Source organism: Cardiocondyla obscurior, linkage group LG10 (genome assembly GCF_019399895.1).
Source record: "Cardiocondyla obscurior isolate alpha-2009 linkage group LG10, Cobs3.1, whole genome shotgun sequence".
Lineage (NCBI taxonomy): Eukaryota > Metazoa > Arthropoda > Insecta > Hymenoptera > Formicidae > Cardiocondyla > Cardiocondyla obscurior.
This window is the reverse complement of record NC_091873.1, coordinates 221,491-245,596: the sequence shown is the minus strand read 5'-3', so window position 1 is coordinate 245,596 and position 24,106 is coordinate 221,491. Positions and strand designations below refer to the sequence as shown.

Genomic DNA, 24,106 nt, shown 5'->3' with positions numbered 1-24,106 from the left:
AAACGCTTTCAGATCACTACTATATAAAATTTTCAATTTATTTAGGTAGAGTAGACGCAAGTTTAGATCAGCGCACTGCTGTTTCGGAGTCTCTGAGATGGGCAATCAAGCGAGTAAACAAAAAGGTTCTTGTTGAAGCTTCAATAGTTTGTGCTTGGCATGACGATGCGTTAGAACTTGTGAATGTGGAGGATGAGGCGCTCCAGTTTCAAGCGGATATGGCTAGCATTTGTGATGCAGCCATGCCTCGAGTTCGTGCTTCGTCGAAGAAAAGACGGCAGGTTTACTGGTGGTCGAGTGAGATCGCTGATCTACGTGTAGTTTGCAAGATATCTCGTCGCCGTTTTACTCGATACAGAAGAAGAAGCATACGTGATTCGCAGCTCGAGATGCAGTATCATGAGGCGTATAAAACGGCTAAAAAGAATCTTCAAAATGCAATAAAAGATGCAAAAAACCGGTGCTGGAACGAGCTTCTTGATACGCTCGACATGGATCCTTGGGGTCGTCCTTATTTAATTGTCCGAAATAAGTTAAGAGCCGCTGCGCCGCCTATTACTCAAAGTCTTCAGCCTGAGGTGCTTGAAGAAATAATATCTACACTTTTTCCGGACGTTGAGGACGACCGGGCTCCTTGGGATGACCTCCCTCAGTCTGGTGTAGTAATCCGGGAAACGCCTGAAGTAACGGAGGAAGAAATGGGAAAGGCACTTTGTAAACTTCGCTCCAAAAACACGGCTCCGGGTCCAGATGGGATCCCCGGTAAAGCTTTGCTTATGGTCTCTGATGCTCTGGGGTATCGACTCAGACGCCTTTTCACCGCATGCATTGAACGTGGAGAATTTCCACAGGCGTGGAAAATAGCCAGGCTAGTTTTGCTTAAAAAAGATGGACGCCCGGAGAATCAACCATCTGCGTACCGTCCCATTTGCCTTCTTAGTGAAGTGGGCAAACTGTTAGAGCGTGTGATAGCGTCTCGTCTTACGGAACATTTGAGCGAAATTGGACCTGATTTGGCCAATTGCCAGTTTGGATTTAGAAAAAGCCGCTCAACAATCAATGCTATTGAGCGGGTTAAAACCTATGCGGAAGAAACAACTGCGAGAGGTGAGGTGTTGATAGCTGTGTCTATCGACATCTCGAATGCTTTTAACACTTTACCTTGGACCAGAATCAGAGAGGCGCTTATACGTCATAATGTTCCGCCTTATCTCAGAAGAATCGTGGGAGCTTTCTTAACTGGAAGATCTATATCGTACCAGGGAAAGTATCAAACGCTGTGTCATAATGTTAAGTGCAAAGTTCCACAGGGGTCGGTTCTTGGGCCGCTCCTGTGGAACTTAGGATACAATATAATTCTCGAGGGTGGTTTGCCCCGAGGCGTGGAGTTGGTTTGCTATGCCGACGACACCCTCCTAATGGCTCGTGGTAATAACTGGGCAGAAGTTCAAGCACTCGCTATAGTAGAAACGTCTTTGCTTGTTCGGCGTATTGAAAGGTTGGGCTTACAAGTAGCTCTCAGTAAATCGGAGGCTATCGCATTTTATGATTCTCGTAACAAGCCTCCCGCCGATGCGTCCTTGACTATTAATGGAACACGACTTGAGATTAAGTCCAGTATAAAATATCTTGGATTAATGCTGGATAGTCAATGGCGATTTGGAGCACATTTTGCTTATGTAGCCCCTAAGGCTATGGCAACGGCTGCTTCTTTAAGTAGATTGCTGCCTAATATAGGTGGTCCTACCAATAGGGCTCGCCGCCTATATAGTAATGTAATACGCTCTATATGCATGTATGGAGCTCCTATATGGAGCAAAGCCCTTACCGCTAGTAGATCCAATAAAGCCATTCTGCACAGGATTCAGAGGGTCATAGCTATTAGAGCAGCAAGAGAATATTTTACAATAGCCTACGATGCGGCTTGTTTGCTGGCCAAATCACCCCCGTGGGAGATTATCGCAGAGATCTACGCTGACAACTATCGTTGGCGGCAAAATCTTCTTCACACCCGTGGTATCGTTCCTACGCTATTAATGATGAGGTGTAAAAAACGTAGAGACGAACAACTTATTATTGAGAAATGGAGTGAAAGCCTTGAATCAGCTCGGATTGGTCTTCGAGTAGTAGAGGCCATTCGGCCCATTTTACAAGACTGGCTTATAACCAATAATGGTCCCATGACGTATCGGCTTACACAAGTACTCTCAGGCCACGGGTGTTTTAAGAGTTATCTGTGTAGCAGAGCAAGAAGGGAGATAAACGAGCAATGTAGTCATTGCTCTACAGGTGACCAAGATACAGCGCAACATACGCTAGAGTTCTGTTTTGCATGGGCCTTACAGCGTCACGATCTGACGCGCGTTATTGGTAATAACCTTGAGCTACCGATAGTTGTAAATAAAATGGTTAGCGATAAGGCAAATTGGACGGCAATGATAAACTTCTGCGAGGAAATTATCAATCTCAAGGAGATCGCAGAAAGAGAAAGGGAGTCTGATCCGCAGGCCCCTTTATGCCGCAAACATAGAGGAGGTAGGAAAAGGAGACAATTTAATTTTCTTCCCTAGCCATCTTATACAAAAAATGTTAATAATATTTAGAGGGCCATGTTCTTGTGGCAATGCGCCTAAAAGTTAAGCCGTCAGGTAGATGCTCACGCGTTTCCGGCATTTTTTTTGTAGCGCCAAAGATGGCATATCGTCAGGTTTTAGTGGGTAGTGGGCAGGCAATTTCAGCCGTAAGTCCCGACCCCCACATAATCTCCTCTTACTAAAATGAGAGGAGGTATCCGTAAAAAGTGGATTTTCTGACGTTAAAAAAAAAAAAAAAAAAAAGGTTAGATTAGGTTAGGTTAGGTTAGGTTAGGTTGGAGTCGGCCTTAAGGTCTCATAGTGAGTGGACGTGCTCCGCATGTGCTCCGTAATAATTATCGATTTTTTGAGAATTTTGGACTCTGGGGGCCACGGAAGCATTGGAATTTTGTTTTTTGAGCATATACGGGACTCAAATAATGGAGATTGCTAATAATTTTGAGTATTTTGGATCAAATCAAGTAAATTATATATTTATGTGGAATTTCATATTTATGTTGGTCCCTGGTCGGTTTGTATGAATGAATTGTGCGGATGGATTTATTATTTAACGATTTATGTATTTTCCGTAAGATATTTTTTACAGGTGCTGATATATTTTTCATTATACACGTGGGAGGACAGGTTATGTACGGCACGTGTTCTGGTGGTGCGAAAAGAGTCGAGAGCTATTATGAGGCTGTTTCACATGCCTTACGGTCATTTAGAACTGATTGGTGGCTTAGCGCAATTTAGTGGTCTTAATTTTGAGAAATTTTGGGCTTCAATTAAATAATTCGGTTAAATTCAGCTTTATATAATGTGATCAAGTATTAAAGTGCCGTGCGGCTATTTGAATATTAGTTTACGGATGGTTTTGTTCTTTTGGCTTTGATCTTGATAATTTTGTAACCTGGATGAGTAATCCTCTTTGTAGCACGTATTTTATAGTATCTCCGCGTGTTAAGTCGTTATTTAGTGTATTCTGGTTTATTAATTTATTTGCCGGCTTGAAATTGACTAATTGTTAATTGTAGAATATTGCGGATAAGCCTTAAGCTTTGATTGCCGTGATTTGTTAGTTAATTGTTGGTTAGCTTTGATTTTTTACTTGACCACACTGGCGCTGCCCACGATTGTTAGTTGGACATGGTGGATGGAATGACCACATAACCTGGTCAGCTTGAGCTGGCACGGCTGGGCGAAATCTTATTTATTAAAGTGACGTGTGAATTATTATGAAGTTATTTATTGTTCCTTTCCTTAATATTTATTGATCTACCTATATAGTTGTTGCTAAGTTATTGATGCATTGAATTGTTGATATGTTAATTAAACAATATGTTAAAAGCATGACTGGTGAGTGCGAGATTGTTTATTGTCTAATGTTAAAGCGATGGGACATAGATGAATGAAAAATGATTTATTTATTCATTGAATTAAAGACTGATAAATTCTGGGTGTGAAGTGCTAAGTTAACAATGATGAATATTTTATAATGATTAACTGATGACAGTAAGAAAGAGAATTATGCCATTGTCCGACTCCTATGGCATATAAATAGTGTAATTGTAATAGCTTCAGCAGCAGGATTATAAATAATGCTAAAAAAGTTTATTTTTAATTATATTATTAAAGGCTGTTGTTGCTGAGTTGAGCATGTTTAATATAGTCAAGTATAACAAAACATACATCTGTGTTTTATGCTGCAATGTTAAATTGTTGAATTGTTAATTTATTGGACTGTTATTTATTGAACTGTGCTGAATTTGGCTCAGAATTGTATATTTTGCATATTGAACTTTATTATGTTAAATGATATGTTTAATCTATCGAAATATTATTTTGGGAGATTGAATGGAGCAATGGGTTTATTTGGAATCGTGAGTTTTATGTAGATATTAAATTTGATGACGATCTGACAAATATTTAAAGAATTGTTAGATAAATAAAATTGTACATATAAAAGAAATGTTGAAGTAGTGTAAAAATAAAATTCTAAATTATTGAAGTGAGAGAAAAATCGAAATGATATCCTTGTTTGGAACGAAAAGTTACACATGATATGTGAATTGCAGTTGAAGCAAAGCAGTAGTTTACAAACTGCTGATAAAAATTAATTTTTAAAAAATTATGACATATGTACAAAAGTGAGTTTATAAACTATTAACGTTAGAGCAAAATTGAGTTAAAATTCTTATTTTGGAACATAAACTATATTTGAATACTGAATTTGATAAATGTAGATAGCACGGTTCATAAATTATTACGGGTTTTAAATAATTATACATAAGATTATATGTGCATATTTAGTGGGGGGGGTTAATTATTAAATTATTGCTTTGGGGTTTGAAAAGATATTGTTAGCTTATCGAGAACTGCGAATTTTATGTACTTACTGAATTTGATGACGGTCTGATAAATATTCAAAGAGTTGTTAGATAAATAAAATTGTATATATGGGAGAAATGTTGAAGTAGTGTAAAAACGAAATCATAAAATATTGAAGTGAGAGGAAAACTGATATGATATCTTTGTTCAGAACGAAAAGTTACACATGACATGTGAATTGCAGTTGAATCAAAGCAGTAGTTTACAAATTGTTGATATAAATCGAATTTTAAAATTATGGCATATGCACAAAAAAGAGATTATAAACTGTTAACGTTGGAGCAAATTTGAGTCAAAATTCCTATTTTGGAGTATAAACTATACATGAATATTGAATTTGGTGAATGTAGATAGCACGGTTTATAAATTATTACGGTTTTTAAATATTTATACATAAGATTATATGTGCATATTTAGTGGGAGGGTTAATTATTAAACTATTGCTTTGGGGTTTGAAAAGATATTGTTAGCTTATCGAGAACTGCGAATTTTATGTAAATATTGAATTTGATGACGGTCTGATAAATATTTAAAGAGTTGTTAGATAAATAAAATTGTACATACGGGAGAAATGTTGAGGTAGTGTAAAAATGAAATCCTGAAATATTAAAGTGAGAGGAAAATTGATGTGATATCTTTGTTCAGAACAAAAAGTTACACATGATATGTGAATTGCTGTTGAATTAAAGCAGTAGTTTGTAAATTGTTGATGAGAATTGATTTTTAAAATCGCTTGTGAGAAAGGCGGAAAGTTGAAAATTGAATCGCTTGCGCGGTGCTGTTGGATTAGTTTGATTAATATTTATTGATTATAGCAAATAATTTAAGTGTGTCAACGATAGCTTGCTTCCATGAAGTACTAAGAGAGATAAAAGTTTTGATTAAAGAGAGTGTTTAATTCTACTGTTGATTTTATTTAAACGAATTTAAATCACTTTTGTGATTTTTATGTTGGTTGGGTGATTGCTTTCTTCCGCTTTTTACGGTTGAATCCAGGGAATGCTGTTGTTAAATAATTGCGTTATTTGATTTGTTTGTGTATTCGAGCATTCATTATGAGCTTTGTAGAGCCAGTTTAATGGCTTTGCTTTCGTATGCGCGGTTCTGCAATTTATAACTTTGTTTATTGTTAGTTTTTGATTGATAAATTTTTAATTGTTAATATTTGTTGTTATATATAGTACAATTGTTATTAATTTTATAATTTTATTTTGGTTTTGGATGCGTATGCGACGCAAAGTTGTTGGATACTTGTCTTTGGTTTTATCCTTTATCTATTTATTTATTTGCTGTTTTCTTCCTGCTTACTTATTTATTTACTTATTTATTTAATAATTGCTCTGATTAGTGCTCGAAAATGATAGGCTGGATATTTGGCGGATCGAATTTGCGTTTTTGGCATAATTATGGTCTGTGGATATAATTGCGATAGAAATAATGACTAGAATAAGGTTTATACTTTAAATAAATATACTGAATGTACTAAATGATTATTTTGAGCTGTTTAATTGTTGAAGATTCTTTTGTTATTGACGAACAATATTATTACTGAATAATTATTAATTATGATATGTATAATTACATTCGACCTACAATAATTACAGTTATAAGTCCGGGATCTTAGGTTTGAATGTTCTAACTTTTTACCCGGTCAGTGTGGTTTCACTGGTTAAAATTTTACCGCAGAGAAAGTCACTCTGTTGAATTAAACTAAATTTTTGTCTATGTGAAATGTCTCAAAATAATAATTTATCTGGCGGCCTCTCGGGTGGGTCGCCGCACCGCCACGACCGTGTGCCCGACACGGCGCGATCGTTAGAAAGCAAGGGACAGGTGGAGAGTGTGCTGGCAGGCGCTCCATCTGAAAATGTTACTGCTGGTCAGCGTGGTGATGAATGTATAGTCCCCGGTACATCGTCTGCCTCAATCTGCAAGGGGAATATTAAAGAAGTTGCTGATGTTAATATGGATATCGCTACCGATGTTGAAGATGATGATACTGATCTGAATACTACAATTATACGGAAAAAAGTTATAGCTGAGTCGTCTGCGTTTTCTGAGTCTGAAAGTCCTGGTCCATCTATGATACCTACTAAATGTAAGGATACACCATTGCCGATGAGAACTCCAAAGAAGAGAACTATAGCACATATCATACAGGAAGATGATTCGCCGCCGAAACGTGGATCTAAAATATCAAGGAAACTAACAAGTCGAGATTGAATCGTAGAGTCTTCTGATGATGCTGAAATTGATACTGGTGCTGTTTCATTGAGTGATGACTCATTTGAGGAGCAAGAAAAGCAGGTTAAAACTAAATCTAAAAACATTAGAAAATCGAAGAAAGGTGATTCTCCTATTGATGATCTTTTCGGTAACAAGAATTTGAGTGCGCAATCGATTGGCGAGCGAGCCGTTAGATGGATTGAAGAGGTGGATGTGGCGCGCGCTAAATCAAAAAATTTACAAGGGCGTACGTCAGGTGACATGAAGAATAATCTCAGGAACATTAAAACGGTTATTGAAGCACTTGTTGATAGAGCTGCAGATATTGGTGATCCTCTGTACCTAAAACAAGAAAATAAGAAGTTAAAGTGTAGTTTAAACGAACACAAAAGTAATGTAAAGAAGCTTACTGATCAAGTATCTAAACTGGCTAAACAGATGGAGTTTTTGATTAAGGAGAACGCTAATCTTAAAATGCAAGTTAAGGAGCTTTCAAAAAATAGCAATGTATCCTCCAATAATATTAGTGCCGGGAATAGCGAGAATAATAGGATGTTGGATAGGCCGAAGAATTTGAAGTTGTCAAACAAGCCGCAAATAATAAGTATTGAAAAGGGTAATTTTATAACACCTGAGAAATTATCTAAAAGGAGGGCCGATGAAGTTGTTAAAGATGCAATAACTATCGATGAAGAGATTGAAAGATTAAACGCAATTCGTGATAGGTTAAATAATAAATATCTTAATACGCCTACGTCCGGTTCGGAAAGAAGTGTTTGTGAATATAATTATAAAACTAATAGTAATAGAAATGTTGAGACTAGGTATAAAGAAACAAATTATAATGATAATTTCCCTGCTATCGCAAATAATAGAAATAATAATAACAGAAAAGTTGCATTTTCTGATTTGGAAGATGAGAACATCCCGATTAACGACGAGGGATCTGCATATAACTATAATCATCGGGAGACTACTGTGAAGAGACAGAAAATAAGACGGGCACCCAGGAAGACCGTAGTGTCAATAAAAGCTGATAATTCTTCCAATATATCCTATGCTGACATAATTAAAGTTGCCAAAGATAAAATACATTTAACGGAATATGGTAACAGTGTTCGTTTAAAAAAGGCGCTGAATGGATCATTGATGGTGGAAATCCCTGGTGGTGGCGCGCTTGAGCAAGCTGATAAGTTATGCGAAAACCTTAGGAAAGTTCTTAATGGCAAGGCCATCGTTACAAGACCTATTGCGATGGGTGAAGCTAGATTAAGTGGCTTTGATGAATCATTATCTAAGGAAGAAATCTCAGGAATTATAGCAACGGCTGTTGGAGGTAAAATTACGGATTTTAAAGTTAGCAATATTATCACTATGCGGAGTGGTATGTATATGACATGGATTAGTGGTCCCCTGATATATATTGATAGACTCGCTAATTTGAAAAAAGTACGTTTGGGCTGGTCTATAGCACGAGTGGATCAATCGAAGGCTAGGCGAGTTCAGTGCTTTAAATGTTGGTTTTTCGGACATACTGCCAATAATTGTACACAAGTAGTTGATCGTACAGGATGCTGTTTTCGTTGTGGCGAAACGGGTCATCTATCTAAAATTTGTAAAAAAAAGAACAGATGTATTATATGCGACGAACTGGGTCTTAGTAACAATCACCGAATCGGTTCCTTTTATTGTACTGCTGCTAACAATCCTGGAACGAATAATGTTAGGGATGGAAATAAAAATGTGAATTATCCGACTTATTCTAGGATTGATATGGATCATGGTTATGCCAAGCAACAGAGGTAATAGTTATTTAACTGAATTAAAGATGATACAAGCTAATCTTAATAAATCTAGATATGTTTATGACATTCTAACGCACTATATTAAAAGAAACACCTATCACGTAGTATTTGCGTCCGAGTTACCGTGTGTTCCGCAGACGCCTGGCTGGTATTGCAACGATAATAAGCTTGTGGCCGTTTATGTTGACCCGATCTGCATTAGGCCGGCCCCAACTATTGTATGTAATGATAGAAACGTTATAGCGGTAAAATTGGACAAACTGGTTCTTGCTTCGGTATATATCTCACCTCATTGTAATAGAACTGATTTTGAATCACCCTTGAGCGAGATTAGCGAAATAATTCTTAGAAATAGCGGTAGGAATGTGATGATTGTTGGAAATTTTAATGCGCGCTCGACTCTATGGAGCGATGTAGTTACAAATTGGCGAGGCGAACTTTTGCAGGAATTAGTTGTTAATTTGGATATTTCAATTTTAAATAACAATATCCCGACTTGCGTACGTCCTCAGGGATCTTCGATTATCGACCTCACTTTGGTGACAAGGGATCTAGGGAATTCGATAGTTGGCTGGCGAGTGTATGATTACGACATAAATTTATCCGACCACAGATGGGCTTCTTGGAAGTTCTGTAATCAAACAAGACTTAAATGGCTCAAGCGATAAGACAAACTAAGGCGGAAGAGGGCACTCACTTAAGGAATCAATGGATCGACTTCAAACTATTGGACTGTACTTATTGTGGAAGCAATGCTATAGATTCAGTTGAGCACACTCTCAGATTTTGCTTCAAATGGGACAAACATAGAGTCTTATTATCGAGCGATTTTGGCAATGATTTCGAATTATCAACAATATTTAAACGAATCTGCAAAAAATAAAAGAGTTGGGGGGTTTTCTTGCAACCTTTTAGTACAGAAGTTTTTGAAAGAAAAAGGCTTAAGACCTCCGTCGTTCTTTCCTCCCCCCAACACATTACATAGATAGCCATTTAAGCTCTATTTATATCTTTTATGAGTCTATCTAATCTTAGTTTACTTGCTGGATGGGCAATCTATTTTCTTTAAGGAATAAAATATGTATTATTATTATTATTATTGGTTCATTGGGATATAATATCGTATTCTTACTACAGTAATTTCACCGCGGTAGTTTTGTACATAGTACAGGGACTTTTACTAGAGTACGGGCTAGTTGTAACTACTCGTTTAGTGTTCGTCCGTCTCTATGTCTGTCCTGTGAATGTCCTATAAGTGGTGGAGTTTTTAGTTGGTAGGGCCGGCTAGCGGCGAGTCCAACACTACCTAAGGGATCCGGCCCTTAGGTGTGCATAAAGGCATTTTCTCCCCACTCGAAAAAAAAAAAAAAAAAAAAGGTTAGGTTAGGTTAGGTTAGGTTAGGTTAGGTTAGGTTAGGTTGTCCTTCCGCGCCGCGGAGTTCGACCTCCTCATTGTTAACGAGGGGTCCGTTAGTACTTGCTCCGCGTGGAGGGGGGAATCCATAGTAGATCTCACTTGGATCTCCTTTTCCGCGCGGGCATATATTAGAAGTTGGCGAGTGGCGGAAGAGATAGAGACCTTATCTGACCATCGATATATCCTTATGTCCCTCTCCGCCTCTCGTGGAATACGTGATTCTGTTCCTCCGGTAAGGAAAGCTAGGTGGTCTTATCGAGCGATAGATAGAGACAAGTTTCTCGCCGCTATAAATATATATACATGGCCTGGAATACCTACCTGGGATAGCGGCCAAGATGGAGCTGAATGGCTGTGCGAGGTTATCAGTGGGGCCTGTGATGTTGCTATGCCTTGCTCAGGCCCACAAAGAAGCACACAGGCCTATTGGTGGACGGAGGAAATTGCCACGCTTCGGCGATCCTCCGTTCAGGCCCAGAGAGAGTTTACGCGCGTTAAGAGGCGTCGCCACGAGACTCTGGAAGGCATTACAGCTGCCTATGAGGCCTATCGCGACGCGCGTCGGACTTTGCGCGTAGCAATTAAGCGCGCCAAAGCCCAAGCATGGGAGAAACTCCTCCAAACCATTGATGGAGATCCCTGGGGACGCCCTTACCGGATTGTTATCGGCCGTTTACGTTTCAGGGCCCCTCCGACGTCAGAGAGCTTGGAGCCTCGTCTAGTGGCGTCCATTGTGGACGGATTATTTCCGCCTGATATAGGCGATGTCTCCTCCTTATCCCCATTTTCTCCTGGTCCTTCTCCAGATTGGGTTGAGGCGGATTTTAAAGTAACGGAGGAAGAATTAGCCTCTGTGGTTAAGCGTATTCGCTCTAATAAGGCCCTCGGGCCTGATGGGGTGCCTGGTGGGGCTCTTTCTATGGCCCTGGTTAACTTAGCCCCGCAAGCAGCTGAAATATTTACCTCACTGCTTTGCGATGGGCTGTTTCCGCCAGAATGGCGATGTGCCTACCTGGTCTTAATTCCAAAGCCAGATAAAGCTGCCGGAGATCCTTCAGCGTACCAGCCTGTTTGTTTGCTGGATGAGGCAGGCAAAGTATATGAGAGAATTATCTCATGCCGCCTCATCCAGCACATCAATAGAGGTAATCCGTCGCTTCAGCCGGAGCAGTTTGGCTTCCGCGAGGGCAAGTCTACCATCGACGCTATTGCGTCAGTTCGGGCCTTCGCGGAAAGCACAGTAGAAGGGGGGGGGGCGTGTTATTGGCCGTCTCGTTGGACATTTCCAATGCCTTTAACACGCTCCCCTGAAAGGTCATCAGGGATTCTCTTGTGTACTTTGGGGTCCCTATTTATCTACGGCGAGTTATAGGGCAATATCTCAGTAATAAGGTATTGTCCTATTTTAATAAGGATGGCCGCCTAGTTAACAGGCGAATTGAACGCGGGGTTCCACAGGGGTCGGTACTTGGCCCCTTGTTGTGGAACCTCGCATTTGATAGGGTGTTGAGACTTCCCTTTTTCCCGGGTTGCAGTGTGCGTTGTTACGCGGATGACACGCTTATCCTGGCCCGGGGGACAGATTGGGCAGAAGCGCGTGTACTCGCCGAGGTGGCCACCAGTATGGTGTGCCACACTTTGGCTGAGATCGGGTTGAAAGTGGCCGCAAATAAAACAGAGGCCCTTTGGTTTGCGGATACCTCCCTTGGTCCTTCTCCTCTTTCCCAGGTACCTGTTGGGGGGGTTTCTGTCCAGGTGGGTCATACTCTTAAGTACCTCGGACTCCACCTGGACAGCCATTGGAGATTTAATGAGCATTTTGCTCAAATAACGCCTAAGGTGGGCCGTATTGCTGCGTCGTTGGGCAGGATAATGCCCAACCTTGGCGGACCGAGGGTGGGGGCCCGTCGTTTATATGCGGCTGTTGTAAGATCGGTTGCCCTTTATGGGGCACCGATCTGGGCGAAAGATCTCGCCAGTAATAGGCGGGCACTCAGTGGTCTCCGGCAAGTTAACCGTAGACTTGCAGTTAGAGTGGCCCGCCTATACAGGACGACGGCGGCGGATGCCGCGTTTGTGATGGCGGGCCTTCCCCCCATCGACATTGTTGCGAGGGCTTACGCTGAAAGATATCGGCGTAAGTCCTTAATGTTAAAACGCGGGGTAACTCCAACCCCTGCGGCCTTGGCGAAACTTCGGGCGTTAGGAGACCGCCAAATAATGGCGAACTGGGGATCCAGACTGGCGGCATTGCCTCTGGATGCCCCAGGCCATCGTGTTGTTCATGCCGTTTGCCCATTCCTGTTAGAATGGACGAACGGCATTAGGGAAAGGAAAATCCCGTTTAGGGCGGCGCAGGTGATCACCGGACATGGTGTCTTCGGTGATTACCTGTGCCGCATAGGTCGAGAATCGTCTCCCAGATGTTGGGAGTGCGGCGCAGGTCGGGACTCGGCAGATCACACACTTGCTGAGTGCCCGGCCTTCGCGAGCGAGAGAAGGGCGCTGACTAGCGCATTGGGTCCGGACCTCTTCCTCCCGGCGGTCATATCAGCCGTGGTGAGAGGAGAGGCCGAAAAGGATGTGTTTGTCTCCTTCTGTGAAAACGTTATTTTACAGAAGGAGACTAATGAAAAGATAAGAAGGGGCGAGATCACTCCCCCTTCTATACCGGGAAGAAACGAACCTCCCGTCCGAAGAAGAAGACTTCGGCGGGGGACTCCAGCGCATTTGCGCCCGCCTTAGCGGTGCGGGGGGGACGGCTAATTCCTTTACCTTATCCCCCCTGTACATAATATCGCGAGCTTTATCTCTTCGGAGATAACGAGAGGAGAGATCGGCTCTTTTAAGAGCCAAGCCACTGCTGGATTCATCCAGCACTTGTATTCCAGTGCTGCGCACTGGAGGGCGGAGGGACCCAATAGCTCCCGTAGGGGTGAGGGTTTCCCCGGCTTCCTGGTGCCTCGGCGCGTTTGGGAGAAAGGGGAGGCATCACGGGTGGATGGGAACCACCTGTTTCCCCCCTTGCCCATTTGTGGGCGTTGGCGAGAGGGTAGTGGTCCCCTCTCGTCAAGTTATTTGGATGGTGGCCCGGTCAATTCAAACGCCCGGCCTGCCGGGGCCGTTAGGGGGATTAGTTTCCTTCCGGCGGGTGGTTGGGGGGTTGAGGGGTTTGGGGGTTGGGGGTGTTTTCCTTTTTTCCTCCTTTCCTTTCCTTCCCTTTCCTGTCTTGCTCAGTCAGAGCGGTGTGTACACTCGTGGTCAGAATGGTTGCAACACATGAAGTTGCAACATGATTTTAAGAAACAGAAAATGCGAACCGCTACATTTGTTTACGTGCAATACATAGATCTGGTCATCAGAGAGCTGATCCGACGGCCACGCGTACAGATGCAGAGGCTCGTCCGTGTGAAGCCAGCGCTTCGGCTGCCGTCGGATAGAGGAAAAGGTCAGAGCTATACACTATCTGTCCTACTCTTTCGCGACGTCGTTGGTAACTCGGTAGTCTCGGTATCGCGCAAGCATGATGGAAACCGCTCGAATTTGAACGACTACTTTTATTTGCCATGTACTATGAAACTTACCATGTTACCATTATTACCATGTAAAATAAAAATTGAAAATAAATAAATTATTATTCATAAAGAATCTTTTTTTTTTACAAACTAAATCACTTTTATCTCATAAGTTAGCAGTACGAAATAAGCAGAGTTAATTTTTATAAATTTGTAGCTAATTTGTTGTTAAAGTAATTGGCAAAGAAAAGTTCGTTACTCTCTGCTTTTATTATTATACATTTTTTAATAATATTCAAGTAAAGAAGATGAAGTTGGTCGCAAAGAAATTTAATCGAGATAACGCTTTGTTGCTTATTTATCGCTAAATATTTGCCAAAGGAAAATATTAAATTGCTATTTTCTTTTCTTAGTTAACAAATTGATATCTTCTACGTAAACGCTCGTTATTAGGTAACGGTTGTTGCTATCGATTCGGGGTTTCAAATATTTTGTTTAAAAATTGAAAAGAAGTCATTTCAATTGTTTAAACAATTTTTTTACAAAAATAGTCACTCATCGGATTCGGTCGCCGGACGATGTTGCGAGTGACATAGTATAGTCTTTTCTTCAATATTAACATTTTTGCTAGTTAACAAATGGATATCTCCGAGATCAAATGTCCGACTTTTATTATTTTTTTTTTAACAACGTTACAGCATTGTCCGACAACCGAATCCGATGAGTGACTTTTTTGCAAAAAATTATTTAAACAGTTTAAACTTTTTCGCAATGTAAAATTGCAATACTTAAATTTACAAAATTGTTAGAACGATTGGAACATGAAAGTATATTGCATTAATTTCTTGCGCACCTTATTTTTGAAAAATTTTGAATAATTTCCGAGAAAAAAATTAAATTTATGTACGCGTAAGAGCAGCAAAGAAGCGTGGGCTGAGTGAGCGCGCGATAGACAGAGGCGAGTATATCTTAAAGTTGATGGACGGAATCAGCGCGTGGCGAGCAAGACGAGGCGACAACGCGCGTTGTCACTTAATTTCGCTCGTGTGTCGTCATATCGTCTCGCTCGCGCGTTGTCTTTTTGTCTCGCTCGCTACGCGCAGATTCTGCCCATCGCCTTTAAGATATACTTGCCGCTGTCTATCGCGCGCTCACTCAGCCCTCGCTTCTTTGCTGCTCTTACGCGTACATAAATTTAATTTTTTTCTCGGAAATTATTCAAAATTTTTCAAAAATAAGGTGCGCAAGAAATTAATGCAATATACTTTTATGTTCCAATCGTTCTAACAATTTTGTAAATTTAAGTATTGCAATTTTACATTGCGAAAAAGTTTAAACTGTTTAAATAATTTTTTGCAAAAAAGTCACTCATCGGATTCGGTTGTCGGACAATGCTGTAACGTTGTTAAAAAAAAAATAATAAAAGTCGGACATTTGATCTCGGAGATATCCATTTGTTAACTAGCAAAAATGTTAATATTGAAGAAAAGACTATACTATGTCACTCGCAACATCGTCCGGCGACCGAATCCGATGAGTGACTATTTTTGTAAAAAAATTGTTTAAACAATTGAAATGACTTCTTTTCAATTTTTAAACAAAATATTTGAAACCCCGAATCGATAGCAACAACCGTTACCTAATAACGAGCGTTTACGTAGAAGATATCAATTTGTTAACTAAGAAAAGAAAATAGCAATTTAATATTTTCCTTTGGCAAATATTTAGCGATAAATAAGCAACAAAGCGTTATCTCGATTAAATTTCTTTGCGACCAACTTCATCTTCTTTTACTTGAATATTATTAAAAAAATGTATAATAATAAAAGCAGAGAGTAACGAACTTTTTCTTTGCCAATTACTTTTTAACAACAAATTAGCTACAAATTTATAAAAATTAACTCTGCTTATTTCGTACTGCTAACTTATGAGATAAAAGTGATTTAGTTTGTAAAAAAAAAAGATTCTTTATGAATAATAATTTATTTATTTTCAATTTTTATTTTACATGGTAATAATGGTAACATGGTAAGTTTCATAGTACATGGCAAATAAAAGTAGTCGTTCAAATTCGAGCGGTTTCCATCATGCTTGCGCGATACCGAGACTACCGAGTTACCAACGACGTCGCGAAAGAGTAGGACAGATAGTGTATAGCTCTGACCTTTTCCTCTATCCGACGGCAGCCGAAGCGCTGGCTTCACACGGACGAGCCTCTGCATCTGTACGCGTGGCCGGCCGCGATCGAAAGATCAGCTCTCTGATGACCAGATCTATGTATTGCACGTAAACAAATGTAGCGGTTCGCATTTTCTGTTTCTTAAAATCATGTTGCAACTTCATGTGTTGCAACTATTCTGACCACGACCGTACGGGTGTGGGGCCGCTCGAACGTATTTCGAGGCAGGGTCCACACGCCGTGAGGTCGTGGAGTTGGCCAGGCCGGGGTCGTTAGGGTTGGTACCCCACCGGCCTAGGGGAGTAAACCCTAGACAAATCATCTTTATTATACACATGGATATGTCGACCAATAAAAATAAGGACTTACCGTCTCAGGGAGAACGGACTCCCAAAGACCGGCGCGAAGGGGATACTGTCCCAGTCTCCCTCCCGTTGTCATCGTACGATGGGCCACCTGCCGCCTGCACCGCAGGGGCGGCACCAGAAGATACGCCTGCGAGCAGTATCAGCAAAGTCAAGCGACTGGGCAAGCCTGGCCCGGCCAGCTCGAAACGGGAAGGGGTTAAGAGACTCTCCCCCTATCAATCTCCCGTTCCAGGTCGACGTATATCGAGGGCGAGTTTAAGGGCGAATTCAAGAACAAACTCGCCAACTCCCTCAATCGCATCAACATCGGCGGACGTTCTATCTGACGTCGCCTATCTTTCAGGAGTGGATGAAGACTCCTCCATGGACATTTTTGCCGCCTCCTCAGTGGGATCAAGATCACGGAAAAGAGGCCGTCTTCCAACAACTGGAGAGTACGTGGGATTGGCGCAGGCAAAATTGCGCCTCCTAGAAGTGGAGCAAAAAGTGGCTCACAAGGAAGAGGTCAGCAACATTTTTGACTCTTCCTCTAAAATGGCCGCCAAATTGCGAGAGACCTCTGACAATATGGTCGAGTAATATATGGCGGAACTCAGAGACACGCCACTAAAAGACCTGGCGGCCCGCGTATTTGAGAGCCAAGAGAAGGTGCTAAAAGTTGCCAGCGTCTCAAAGGGCTTGAAGGGCACAATGACGAAAGCCCTGAAGGAAGCCGCGTGTATTACTCGAGCCAGTGCAACCTTAATGGTTTCGAGGACTATCAAAGGAGCGGAAACTGACGCGGAGTCTTGATTCCTAATTTTATCCAAGGAATTGAACGACGCAAGGAAGGAGATACGGAATCTCCGGGAGGAGGTTCGTAACCTACGCAGCAGGGCAGCGGAGCTGCCAGTTAGGGACTCCTGTTCTATGCCGCCACCACCTGGCAGACAGAACGGGAGATCCCCACCACCAATGGAACCCCGGGAGACAGGAGTCTCCAAGGGGAGGACAAGGACAGCGGTTATAGGAACTAGACCATCCAGAGAAAGATCCCCATCGATGGATGAGGCTGAGGAGGCCCTTATACAAAGGCTCGACGGCCTCTTCAATAAGTGGTTTGAGAGGAGGTTTGGAAGTGTGCCACCTGGTCCCAAGACAACAAGGGCCAATCAAGAGGTGACCTCCGTTCCCCTCTCCGCCGGGAAGTCAAAACCTCCCGACGGCGGTACTAAGAGGGCACTTAAATCGGCCCCATCGTCCTCAAGGAGACAACAAAATGTTTCTTTGAAGGACTCAGAAAAAGCAGCTATACCCCGTTCATCCACTAATGCGGGGAACAGATCCTCTTCTAGGAAGAGAGTAAGTGGGACAGAGGACGAATCTAGACGTCCTCCAACGGCTAAGTCCGCCAATATTGCGGAGGTAAACAACTTGTCCACACCTATGTGGTCCAAAGTTGTCGGTCGCAAGGCAAAGTCGGCCAAACCCGCCCCTGTTCTATCCCAAAGGGGGGGTAATTCCAAAGGGTCACCTGGGAACAAGAAGGCCTAGAAGAGCGCTGTTCCGCAAAAGCGGAAGGTTCCCAAAAGCGCTGCGGTAGTCGTGTCCTGTGCCAAAAACAACTATACGGAGGTACTTAGGCACGTCAAGGCTCAGGTCAATTTAGACGACCTCGGAATTCCCGGTCTCAAATCGCGCCGTGCGCTAACCGGCGCAATTATCTACGAGGTACCGGGAGAAGATAGTGCGGCCAAGGCCGATGTTTTCGTGACCGCATTAAAGGCGGCCGTTGAAGATCAAGAGGGCGTAAAGGTCTCACGCCTCATCAAAATGGCGGAGTTCCGGGTGAGAGGTTTGGATGACTCTGCCTGCGATAGTGAGGTCACGGCGGCCATTGTTAAATTGACCGCTTGTGACCTCAATGATATTAGAGTTGGCACATTCCGCCACTCTAATGACGGACTATGTACAACGGTAGTCCGCTGTCCAGCCACCGTTGCCAATAAAGTAGTGGCGGAAAAAAAGATCAGGGTCGGCTGGACCCTGGCTCGTGTGGAGATGCTCAGGGAGCGCCCCCTGCAGTGTTTCAAGTGCCTGCAGGGAGGCCATGTCAGAAATAGATGCCCCGTATCGGAAGACAGGTCCAATTGCTGTTTCCGATGCGGGGCTTCGGATCACTTAGTGGCCAATTGTACGGCCGTGGTCCCGAGCTGCCCGATATGCAAAAAGGCGGGCTGTAGCTCGGGCCACAAGACGGGAGGTCCCACCTGTAAAGCGAGGCCCAGAATGAGAAGAAGGGGCGAGGCAAGTGCCCCACCACCACCACCTTCCTCCCTCCCTACGGTTCCCTTACCGGTTCCAGTGGTGATTGTGGAGCAGATGATGGAAGTGGAGAGCGAGAGTCTTCCACAAAGGAAGCCTCGCACCCATTCGGATACGGCCAAACAGGCCGCGAGTGGAGACAGCCGGGAGGAGGCTGATACGGCCCGGCCTTCGCCATAATACTACAGGCGAATCTTAACCACGCTCGGCAGACACAGGATCTCTTCGTGCATACTCTTGCCGAGCGTGGTTGCGGGATTGGTATTGCCGCGGAGCCATATTTCATCCCCCCCAACATCCCTGCTAAGCTGGGGACCTTTCCGGCTCCGCGGCCATCACGTGGACGGTCCATACCCACCCGTGTGCCCCTGTTACATCGGGCAACGGGTGGGTATGTGTGAAATGGGGAGACGCCTTCATCATTGGCGTTTATTTTTCCCCAGCCCTTAGCCTCGCGGAGATTGAAGACAGACTAAATGGGCTGGGGACTTGTATTCAGGCTTATTCTCCCCATCCTATCCTATTAGCCGGGGACTTCAATGCGAAGTCCCCAGATTGGGGTTGCCCTCAATGGGACCGCCGTGGGGTGTTGCTGGCGGATTGGGCTGCAGCTCTCGGTCTCCTTATCGTCAACCAAGGAGCCGAGAGCACTTGCGTCGCGTGGAGGAGCGAGTCCACGATTGATTTGACATGGGTTTCCCCCTCTGCGCGCACGCGTGTTCGTGACTGGCAGGTGTTGACGGGCTGCGAGACATTGAGTGATCATTTGTATATCACAATGATCATGTCCGCAGCCTCGTCCCGCCAACTTGCCCCCCTGTCATCTGGGGGCAGGCCGCGGAGGGCAAAGTGGGCCCTTGGCCACCTCAACAGGGACATGCTCTCCGCGGCCCTGGAGGCCCAAACCTGGGCCAGTGATATCCCAGCGGTAAATGTGCTGGAGGATGTAGAGTGGCTTTGTGGCGCACTTGAAAGTGCGTGCAACACATCCATGCCACGGGCCACTCCCCGCCCATCATCAGGGGCATATTGGTGGACGGAGGACATAGCTACACTGCGGCGATCCTCCGTCCAGGCTAGACGGGCGTTCCAGCGAGCTTGGCGTAGGAGGGGTGCAATCTCAGAAGATATTTCTGCGGCATACGAGGAGTTCGGAAACGCTCGCCGACTCCTCAGGGCTGCAATACGCCGTGCAAAGGAAAGTGCATGGCAGGAGCTGTTGGATACAGTTGAGGGGGACCCCTGGGGCCGGCCTTACAAGATTGTAACCGGCCGTCTTCGCCCCAGGGCTCCTCCAACGGTAGAGTCCCTCGATCCCATCCTCGTTGGACAAGTGGTGGATGTCCTCTTCCCTCCCGATGACGGTAGCAGGACACGGTTGGTGTCTCCTCAAACTGGCACTCCAGCGATAGGCTGGAATGATGCCAGGCATCCAGTTGGCGGTGAGGAATTGGCCAATGCGGCCAGGAAGATCAGGCCTTGTAAGGCACCCGGGCCAGATAACGTACCCAGGGTTGTCCTTTCCTTATCTTTAGATTTGTTGACTCCCCGGGTATGTCGGATATTCACCCGACTCCTTAGGGAAGGAGTATTCCCATCGGTTTGGAAGCAGGCCAGTCTGATCTTGCTTCCAAAGGAGGGTAAGCCAGCTGGCTTGCCTTTCTCGTATAAGCCTATCTGCCTCCTGGACGAGGTCGGCAAACTCTTTGAGAGGATTATCGCCGGCCGCCTCGTCCAGGAGATGCGACGGGAAGGAAGGGAGCTTCATCAGGCTCAGTTTGGGTTCCGCGAGGGGCGTTCGACTTTGAACGCCATAGCATTTGTCCGCTCCCTCGCGGACGCCACAGTTAGTGAGGGGGGGGGTGTTGTTAGCCGTATCATTGGACATAGCCAATGCTTTCAACACCCTCCCCTGGCAGAAGATAGAGAAGGCCCTTTTTTTCTTTTCCCTTCCTCCCTACCTTTGTCGCGTGGTGAGTAGTTACTTGTCAGACAGGTGGTTAAACTATACTGATTGTAACGGTCGGTTTGTTACGAGACGTGTTGAGCGCGGGGTTGCACAGGGGTCGATCTTGGGCCCCTTACTGTGGAACCTCGCGTATAATAAAGTTCTGGAAGTAGTTCTTCCCCCGGGATGCAGTGTTGCGTGTTACGCAGATGACACGCTTGTGCTAGCCCGGGAGATTGATTGGAGCGAGGCAAGCTTCCTGGCCGGTATCGCCGTACATACCGTGGTGGCGACAATAGAAGGACTGGGCCTTAAGGTGGCGGCTCAGAAAACCGAGGCCACTTATTTTTATGGGGCTTCTGTTGGCCGCCCCCCTTCAACCACAGTCGTGGTTAGTGGTACTTCCGTCCAGGTGGGTCCGAGTATTAGATATCTCGGTCTCACTCTGGACGGAAGATGGAGTTTTAACGAGCACTTCGCCAAAATAACCCCCAATATGAGCCGAGCAGCGGCCACTTTGGGCAGGCTTATGCCCAACCTTGGGGGCCCCTTGTTGGGCGTACGCAGGCTATATGCGGCAGCCATCCGCTTCATAGCTCTTTATGGGGCAGCTATATGGGCGGACGATCTGCCGCTCAATAGGAAAGCCCTCTCAGCAGTCCATCAAGCTGAAAGGAGACTTGCAGTGCGGGTTGCCCGCCTGTATCGTACAACAGCCGCTAATGCGGCGGCAATTATGGCGGGCATCCCGCCAATGAAGTTTGAGGCAAAGTCCTGCGCCAAAAGATATCGGCGCAGAACTGCCATTATGCAGCGGCAGAGGTCAAAACGAACTGCCGCGCAGTCGGAGAAGTTGCGCCGTGACACAAGGCGCAAAGTGTTGGAGTTATGGGGGCGACAGATCACTACTGCGCCCCCCAACACCCCAGGGAAGAGGGTCATCGACGCCGTCCGCCCATGCTTTGAAGACTGGGTGGGCGGCGTAGTAGATAAAGGCGGTTTGCCATATAGAGCGGCACAGGTGGTCACCGGACATGGTGTCTTCGGTGACTACCTGTGCCGCATTGGTAAGGAGCGCACTCCCGTCTGTTGGGAGTGCGGGAATGACCGGGACTCGGCGGACCACACTCTCGCCGAGTGCCCGGCTTTTATAGATGAGCGGCGCGACTTAGTCGCGGCCGTAGGTTTAGATCTCTTCCTCCCGGCGGTAGTCAAAGCCGTTGTGGAGGGAGAGAGGCCAAGGCAGGCCTTTGTCTCCTTCTGCGAGAAAGTCATCTCGCAGAAGGAGATCAATGAGAGGGTCCTGCGGGGGGAGATTGCTTCGTCGGCCACCCAACAGGGGAGTGGGACTCCCCAGGTGTCACGAAGAGGCACCCGTCGAGGGACAGCGGCGCACCTGCGCCGAGTATAAGGTGGAGGAGAAATGGTCCTTTTTAGGGCCGAACTTAATCGGCTCCTTTAAGGGCCCATCATCAACTAGCCCTTTTCAGGGCTAAGGGCGTGGTATAGCGCCGGCGTCTTGGGGGAGACGGGGACCCAATAGCTCCCGTAAGGGTGAGGGTTCTCGCTCCCTTGGGGCGGCGGACATGTACTCTGGTGTGGAGGAGACGGCATCACAGGTGGTTGGGAACCACCTGCAGCCCCCTCGCCCACTTGTAGGCGTTGGCGAGAAGGCGGTGGCCTCTTCTCGTCAAGTTACAGGATGGTGGCCCGGCCAAGTCCAATGGCGGGGCGCCGGGGGACTTCCTTAGCCTCTAAGAAAGAGCCCCCGGCCAGGCAGTGACCCCCTAACATTTGGGGGTCTTTGGCGATGGGCGGGAAGTGCGGAGTTTGCACTGTGATCATAGTTCCCGTGCCTCCCGCTTATCATTGCCTGCGCTAGGCCGCCCGTGTGGTTTTAGTGGGTATTAGGCAGCACGCTTGCATAAGACCTGAGTCCCACATAACCCCCGGAGTTCCCAACCGGGGATATCCGTAAAAGGATTTCCACACGTTAAAAAAAAGAAAAGAAAAAAAAAAAAAAAAAAAATTGTTCTTTCGCTCCCTCTCGTTGTGCGTCACCTTGTCGTGGTGAGAGGGCTTAAAGGATCGAATCAACGATCCGCTGGGGCAGTATCTGGGACTAATGGCGGTGCAGTTGCCCACAGTTCTATTGCCCACGTAGCGATTGGCCACGTATCAATATGACACAGTGCGATTGGACACAGCTCAATTGGACACAGATCAATTGGACACGGTTCTATTGCCCACGTAGCGATTGGCCACGTATTAAATGGACACAGTGCGATTGGACACGAAAAGTTGCCCACCGTTCAAATGACCACAGATCAGTTGCCCACCGTTCAAATGCCCACAGATCAAACGCCCACAGAAAGTGAATTTTTGTTCGTATGCCCACAGATCAGTGGCCCACCGTTCAAAAGCCCACAGATCAATGGCCCACCGTTCAATGGCCCACAGATCAATGGCCCACCGTTCAATTGCCCACAGATCAGTGGCCCACCGTTCAAAAGCCCACAGATCAGTGACCCACCGTTCAATGGCCCACAGATCAATGGCCCACCGTTCAATGGCCCACAGATCAGTGGCCCACCGTTCAAAAGCCCACAGATCAGTGGACCACCGTTCAATGGCCCACAGATCAGTGGCCCACCGTTCAATGGCCCACAGATCAGTGGCCCACCGTTCAAAAGCCCACAGATCAGTGGCCCACCGTTCAAATGCGACTTTTATATCATATACAGGGTGAATTAGAAAATGGAAGTGCCACTTACCATATAAGACTGGTTACCGCAAAATATTAATTTAATATTATTATTTATTTGTGGACGCGTTGTTTATGGATATTACTTTGTGCGAGGCAGTCAGCGGCAGGATAGAATAAAAATAGTAATTAGGAAGTAGGTATTATGCATAGTGTACAGCATAGAAAATTAATCTTATTTAACAATAATTTATTACGTTGAATTTTATAATGTACTGTTTGTTACAGGTATAAAAATAGATTTAACGAATTTTAAAAGTCGTTGCGATATAAAAAAATAACTGTATACATATATTTTGATATTTTTTAATAATCGGGAAAAAAATTAACTTACTAACTACACATTCATAACCGATAAAAAAAAACAAAAGAAATCGTTACGACAAAAGTATTCACACGCAGCCGATACACATTAGAGTTCGAGTTACATCACGTTCCACGCTTGTAAATAAAATAATAGTATCTAAAGCTATAACGTATCACACTGTATCTAAGTCCGTTTTGCAATCATTAAGTATTACAACTGCATGCTCGAATACTAAAGAATAAAACAAGTTACATCAGAATCGCTGCTACATTACAACGGTTTGGTAAAGCGCACTTTGGCATAATCGGA

The 24,106-nt window shown here is 44.6% G+C and overlaps 2 protein-coding genes across 2 annotated transcripts; both read left to right on the top strand.

Annotated features, from left to right (window-relative positions):
* The first annotated feature begins 6,695 nt into the window (after positions 1-6,695).
* On the top strand, positions 6,696-9,663 carry LOC139106166 (uncharacterized). Its single transcript, XM_070662725.1, has 3 exons — positions 6,696-7,146; positions 7,195-8,992; positions 9,084-9,663. The coding sequence occupies exons 1-3, from the start codon at positions 6,696-6,698 to the stop codon at positions 9,661-9,663; spliced, it is 2,829 nt and encodes a 942-aa protein (XP_070518826.1).
* Positions 9,664-18,286: 8,623 nt separating this feature from the next.
* LOC139106165 (uncharacterized) lies at positions 18,287-18,958 on the top strand. The gene has a single exon (XM_070662724.1). The coding sequence runs from the start codon at positions 18,287-18,289 to the stop codon at positions 18,956-18,958; it is 672 nt and encodes a 223-aa protein (XP_070518825.1).
* The last annotated feature ends 5,148 nt before the right edge of the window (positions 18,959-24,106 follow it).